General features: G+C 36.3%; 1 protein-coding gene across 1 annotated transcript in view; it reads right to left on the bottom strand.

Annotated features, from left to right (window-relative positions):
- Positions 1–3,151: 3,151 nt before the first annotated feature.
- The window catches only part of FBXL4 (F-box and leucine rich repeat protein 4), an 81,146-nt gene continuing 77,155 nt past the window's right edge, over positions 3,152–7,142 (bottom strand). The window contains exon 9 of the mRNA XM_026654082.1: positions 3,152–4,373. Within this exon, the coding sequence (XP_026509867.1) occupies positions 4,210–4,373 (164 nt within the window). The 3' untranslated portion in view covers positions 3,152–4,209. The remainder of the gene's footprint in view (positions 4,374–7,142) is intronic.

Genomic DNA, 7,142 nt, shown 5'->3' with positions numbered 1-7,142 from the left:
AAATTGTAAAATGTATGGCAGAGTTGAGGTGCATCTTTAATAATTTCCACCTCATAAAAGAACATATGATGCACATGCTCTCATGACAACTAACACAAGTACACAGATGGCTTCAACATTTTCAACTCAATGGTAAAGTTACTGAGGTCCTAAAACCAACCACCTTCCTTATGAAAATGTTTAAAGTATTTAATGTGGTATTTACATGTGCATTAAAATATGAACACTTTTTGCATGCTAATATGGAGCTGGAGTATATCTGAAAGCAAAGTTCTCTTAATGTCTGGAAAAGAGTAGCAATGAATACACATACCAAAACGACAAACCTTATGTATTAGCAGCAAGCGCCACATTTTATCTTACTTTAGTAGATTTAAAGATCCTGCAGAAGTGATCAGAATGGTTACCCTTTAAGAGGTCTATACTGAGTTATTTATGTACTAAAACGCAATGGTCCTGGGGGTCATGGGATCACACAGTCGTGGTTTTGCAACTTTACAACAGTTAATGTTTCTGATTGTAGGGACACACTTAACTTAAATATCACATCTCTGCTATTGTTATAGAAATCATACATGTCAAACTGACAGACTAGAAGACAAATATAGTATTTTCTATGTTTTCCAGTTTGTTTAGTTTGAGCATTTTACAGAAGTTTGCATCATCACTTGGTTGCATGGATCTTTAACACACAGTAAGGTCAGAAATACGTTCTGGAATAGCTATTCATCTTTAAATTAACACCCTAATTCATTCCAGAGTAGCAGTCATGTAGACAGACCCTGAAGCACACTGGCAAAGTAGCATGGGAAGTCTGCACAACTGTTGACCAGGTTGATCTCAATTTGTGGATAAAGAGGAATTCCAGGTGTTTTCCAGTCCCCAGGTGTAGTGAAATAATGTTTTACAATGGAAATGCTGACAGTGTTAACTATTATGATGAAAGTGTGACACTATAATAGCAATTCCTAGATTGTTCTCAGTAGCTAGCTGGTTGAAAAGCTTTACCAGGCTCTATACCCAATTTCAATGTTTCAGAAATACTCTAAAATAAAAATCTGCTGAACAACTTTTAATAAGATGATCAATAATAAAATCCTAAGAGGTAACTTCAATTAAAATTGAGATTGTAGCCTATTTTTGCTTTTTTATGATGTATAAGGAAGGCCTGAAAGTGTTTTCTTGCTTTTTACCTTAGAAATATCAGGAATGCCAAGTCTGGTGTCCCCTCTTTTTGCTGGAAGACTTCTTGGAGATATAAAAATGTGCTTCAGCCATTAACTGAAGAGTAAGGGTATCAAATTGTAAACAAAGATGTCCTTTTCCCCAGGTATTTCTCAATTATTTAAGTTAAATATGTGTTAGCAAACCCAAAAAGTTTTAAACAGTCTGAAAAAAAAATCACTTCCCTTTAATTAATTAGGTTCCACTTTATCAGAAAGTGTGATAACATAATCCAACGAGATCTCCAGTCACCGCAGAGTGTTCCAGACACACACTGAAATTTGAATGTAAGGGACAAGCAGAAATAGATCCTTTAGACAGAACAGAAATAAAACAAAAATCAAATCAGACCTTCCTTATACTTCATAATGAAGCAAAAAAGACTGATAACCTCCCCTGAGCTTTACATGTTATCTTTTAAAAGATTCCTATGTGCAGAAGTAAGACTAGACTAATCACCTACTTTAGTATTCTGGAAGGCATAAAATATACCACTACATCTATACTAAACAAATCTAATTCTAGTTATAATTATAAACATAAAAACATTATTTTTAAAGAAAAATAAAGATAAAAATTCATATGCACCCCGAGGAGTGAAATTTCACAACAAAAACGATACTTATTTTAAAACATCAATATCTGTAAACACCCATAATCTGAACTTGAGTTCTTCTGTAACTGGGACATAAATGTTTAATTCTCATTTACAATGAATACACTGTAAATACATTACATTAAAATAAGTTTACATTATACATTGGACATTATTCAATACATTGTAAATACATTATATTAAAATAAGTTTAAAGTAAAAACTTTGTTGAAAGAAGTGAGCACTCCCAAAATAAAATGAGATCTTGCACAGAATGACTCTAGGGCAGACATCTGTCAGTTGAAGAGATGTCTAGACTGAAACATGTCTAAGTAGCTCCAGTACCCTGAAAGACAAATAGAATGGAGGCACCTAGCTGAAAATCACATGGTGACATCTGTGCGTGAATGACAGACATCTGTGCACTTTTCTTTGGATTTGGAATTTTCTACAAGATTCTGTACAATTTAAATCAGAATAGAGGTTTATAAAAGCAGAAAAATGGTCTTTAGTTGTTTCACGAAATGATTTATAAAACATTGGCATTGGTGTGGAGAGTTCAGAAATGCTAATTTAGGTCCATGGAGGTCACTGGTTCATTGATGCTTTGAGGCACTTCTCTTCCAGTGGACAGGTATTTACTGCATCAGTTTACATTTTCTTTGCTGATGATGTTCTGTATAGTGATGGCCTTCTTCCACGCAAAATGTTATGCCTATTTTTCCAATGGACAGGAAGAAACATTGTACAGCATCTGCTATAAAGGTGGCAATAATGGAGCTGATCCCAAATGAGAGATCATGTCTGGGGGTCTGTGTTCACTAGTAGGGTCTAAAGAGACAGGAGTTATGCAAATATGAGTACATGCTGTAAATACCAATTCACAATAGCATTGGTGCCATCACGGAGGAAAGAATGTCTCATTCAGAGAAGCGCAAAAAGTAGAAGAAAACCATTCATCCACTACCATCATCATCATCTCTCTCCCCCAAAGAATTAACAGCAGCTAAGAGAGTTTAGATTATCAAAGATATTGTCTCTTTTGGTGAAAAAAACCCAAGCCATCTCAGAATAAATTAGTACGTAGCCCAGGGGTCTGCAAGCTTTCAGAAGTGGTGTGCCGAGTCTTCATTTATTCACTCTAATTTAAGGTTTCGCGTGCCAGTAATACATTTTAACGTTTTTAGAAGGTCTCTTTCTATAAGTCTATAATATATAACTAAACTATTGTTGTATGTAAAGTAAATAAGGTTTTTAAAATGTTTAAGAAGCTTCATTTAAAATTAAATTAAAATGCAGAACCCTGTGGACTGGTGGCCAGGACCCGGGCAGTGTTAGTACCACTGAAAAATCAGCTCGCGTGCCGCCTTCGGCACGCGTTCAATAGGTTGCCTACCCCTGACGTAGCCAAATCACATTGCCTTTGGTTTACAAACTCAACATTTTCATCATGATTTTACTGAACACCAAATATTTGTTTTTAAACTTGATAGTAGGTATGTATCCAACTAAGGAAGAGTTTCATTATCCTGAATAACACTATTATTGTACTTCATATGAAAGGCAGATGTACCACAAGTCAACACACCTTGACATAACAGAAATTTGAAAAGAAAAATGCTTTTGGGTTTTCTATGTGTTATCAGTTATGACAAGAAGTATCTGACACAAATTTTATATCCAGTACAGGAGGAAACAGGTAATTTTCTTTCTTTTTAGTTTCTGCTATAAACTCATATGGTGGGTTTTTGTATTTATCTGTTGTGTCATTTAAGCTGGACTGTAAAACATTGCCACATTTCATCCATTTGAAGGGGAAAAAAAACTCTTAGCAGACACATCAGAGTTTTAAAATAGATACCAGTCACTGTCAACAAAAGGAGAGAAAAAAGTGGCTTTTCAGACTAGTCTGATCTTACACTAGCTTAAACAATTTTTCAAACAGCACATTACACACCAGATCACAAGGTCTTATGCCACAGGCCAAAACTAAAACACTACAACCTATAAGACAGAGAAACTCCCATCATTTCTCTATTGCTAAATGTTAGAACTTCACTTTCCCCTGGATTTTAATGTATCTTATTGTATAAAATTTTCTTTAAAAGGGCATCAAGAATATGTTTTTTTCATCTTCTCTAATTTAGGCCACATATGTGGCTATTTAAACACATGCAGTGCCATCAATTAACAAAGGGAAAACAATTACTAGGTACAGGAGAATAAGAGCTCCCCACCAAATACATAGTATGTACTCATTTCATGAATATCGTTAACATTTTCCCTCCATTTTATGGAAGATTTTAATTTCTTTTTTGAAGAAAAATGTAATCACAAATTCACAGGAAACAACACTGTCAAATGAATTCCATAGCGGCATACGTAGTGAGTCACTGAGTGAAACTCTTTTTTATGAACACATTAGGAAAGCTGGCATTCAGTTCTAGGACAACTCTATTATCAATTTGTGAACAGAAGGACACATCAAGTAAAGAAAGATCTTTACAAGACTCCAGCAATTTTCTTAAAGATGCAGGGCCTACCATCCTTGTCCCTGTTTAAAAACAAAAAAGAAAAGATCACTTAAAAAAGTTAATGTGAATTGAACCTTTGTTAAAGCTGCCAATTTATGTTGTAGCAAGAAATCTTCTACACCTTATTCCTCATTAAAAGTTTATTTCACTACATTTATTTTGACTACCTTTCAAATGAAGGGCTCTTTTCAGGGAAAGTTTTTGCACACTTTTGACCACAGAAAGTCTGTGGGATTGTCATGGTTTAATTTGTGTAGAAAAAAATCCACAGTTTTCTTCTTGTTCCGGAAAAACTCCAAGGTTTCAATGGGAACTTTTTCTGAGTAGAGACTGCAGGATCTGACTCTACATTGCAAAAGCAAGATGGCTCCCCGCCCCACCCCCCCCCCAATCTGCCTGGATTCTGTGCTCTGACGCCACCGCTTTCGAATGAGTTTGTAGCAAAAGATCATGCCAAATCCATGTATTTACATTGTGGACACCATTCACTGACTGTAATATAATGCTGCAACAAATGCATGCTACTAAGGGCCAGTCTAATGCTAACTGAAGTCATTGGAATTTATTGGCTTTAGTGGGTGCTGGATTCAGATAATAAAGAATATTAACACACATCAGGATTCTTAAAGAACTGTGAACTTTTCCTACATTCAATGAACTGTAATAGAAATACATTTCTTATGGCTAAAAACGTCATCTTAGTGAATAAGCTCCACCAACACATGACTGTGGGATGACAGATATGACATCTTCTATGTTTTTAACATTACCTGTGCTGTGTACAATTAGGAATGTTTCTCAAAAAATTAAAAACGTTAAAAGGATATGTACAGCACACCTTTTCTCCTCTGTAGGGATGTCTTATCATGATATTTACCTTTACAGGTTGGTATGAGATTTTGACGGGAGGGTGGATTTGAACATGGGATTTTAGTTTGGGCCCATCTCTATTTACTAGAGTTTTGTTACTTCGATTAAGTGCCCATTGCTTAGTACAAATGCACAGCAGGTGTCTTAAAAATCTGTCATTTTACTTTGTTCTTCAATTTGTTCCCTGGCAAAATTCTCTGGCACTGGCTCAATAGAGTGCCTGAGAGCAATAATTGTTCAGTTGGACAATTTTGTTCCTTAGCTGTAAATCAGCATTCCCATATATGTGCTCATGTATCCGATCCACCTATCCTGGCACTGTTGGGAAGACCCATGCATGGTAGTTGTCAAAGAGGCAATTCAAGAAAATTATTGAAGCCCAAAATTCTATGGCAGGGAACACTTCAACACACTCCCACAAAATGTTTCAAAAGTTTAATTGAAAACATCTGCCTCTATTTAATACATAAAACAACAAAGATACATTAGCAATAATTTTAGAGAGCACAAAACTAAGACGACCAATTAATGTACAAAGAGCCCTGTGTCCTATGCAACATATTAGACTTAAGTTATGTAGCAGAGACCCTGGAATTATCTGGCACTGCTCCCACAAATGCTCTCACCTCACTCCCCAGACCACTCCAATTTGCACAGTATTCCTTGTTATTTATTTTACATTCAATTCAATTTATTTTACACTGCTCTCAAATTTAAATTTGCTGCAAATTTTTGTATTTTAAGTGATTAACTATATGTTGAAGCTGTCAGGGGAAAGCTGAAGATTTTGACAGCTGGGTAGGGGACAGTTGGGGCTTTTGGCACACAGGAAGGTGTGGGAGGTGTTTTGGTAACTAGGAGGGAGTTGATTATTTTGGCACTAAAGAGGGTATTCAGCTTTTCTTTATCACCCCTTTTTGCGCAGGGCAAAGGTGGCTGTAAATTTTGGGGAGCAGGGTTTGCCAGGAACCTTTGGTAGTAAATAGTTGCCCCAGTGCATCCTGCGTCAGTATCTGACAATACCTACAACAATGAAAAATAAACATACTAGTTTGAGGCTTCTGTTAAAACCATCAGCAACGTTGACATTCAAACTGTTGACTGACTTCAGAGTTAACAATGAGATGAATGAGAGCAGTTCCCATCTCTCAGAGTTATCATTTCAGGCTGTTGGCAGATTCAGGCAGACAACACTGCATTGCTGCGACCGAATGTACCCCTGTAGTCAGACACTACACACTACTGTAATAATCTTTATACAAAATTTGCCATGTGAGGTATCATCTGAAAACCAGTAACTCGCTGGTCAATAATATCATGGTGAAATGTGTGTAGCACCATTTATATGTAAAGTTACAAAATCCCCCTGTATGATGTTCTTATCACGTGCTCAAAACCACACAGCCCTGCCAGAGCAGAAGTATCCTGAATAAATAAATGTGTATTTACCTAAATTTGCATATAAGAAGTAAACAGGGTCCTAAAGAGATAGCAGGGAGAGGAGATGGCAAGAGACAAAGCAAATTTGCATTTCAGCAAACACAGGTGAGAAGAAAGAACATGGAGCCTCATTCTCCACCTCATCTCCATGTTGCCTTCTTTACTGTTTGAATAAACTTTGCTTTGAGGGGTAACCCTCAGAAGAATCCACTTCAAAGTTAACTGGACTATAAAAGAAAAGAAGAAAAAACCCCAAGCGCTCTCTCTCTCTTTCATCTAAGATGACAAAGGAACCAGTCTTTTGACTTTGGGGAAAGATTCTGACCTGAGAATTTGGCTAGCCACGCTGCTGGGAACATGCCGTAAGGATTTTTACCTTGAACCAAGTCTAGCTTGTTAAGTTTTAGCTACTAGAAAGCATTTTTATCTTTTTTTTTTGGTAATCATTTATGACCCTATACTTGTGCTCGCTTTAAAAC

This window comes from Terrapene carolina, unplaced genomic scaffold (genome assembly GCF_002925995.2).
Source record: "Terrapene carolina triunguis isolate 2854851 unplaced genomic scaffold, T_m_triunguis-2.0 Scaffold42, whole genome shotgun sequence".
Classification (NCBI taxonomy): Eukaryota; Metazoa; Chordata; order Testudines; family Emydidae; genus Terrapene; species Terrapene triunguis.
The sequence above is the reverse complement of the archived record's forward strand: the minus strand, read 5'-3'. Positions and strand labels throughout refer to the sequence as shown.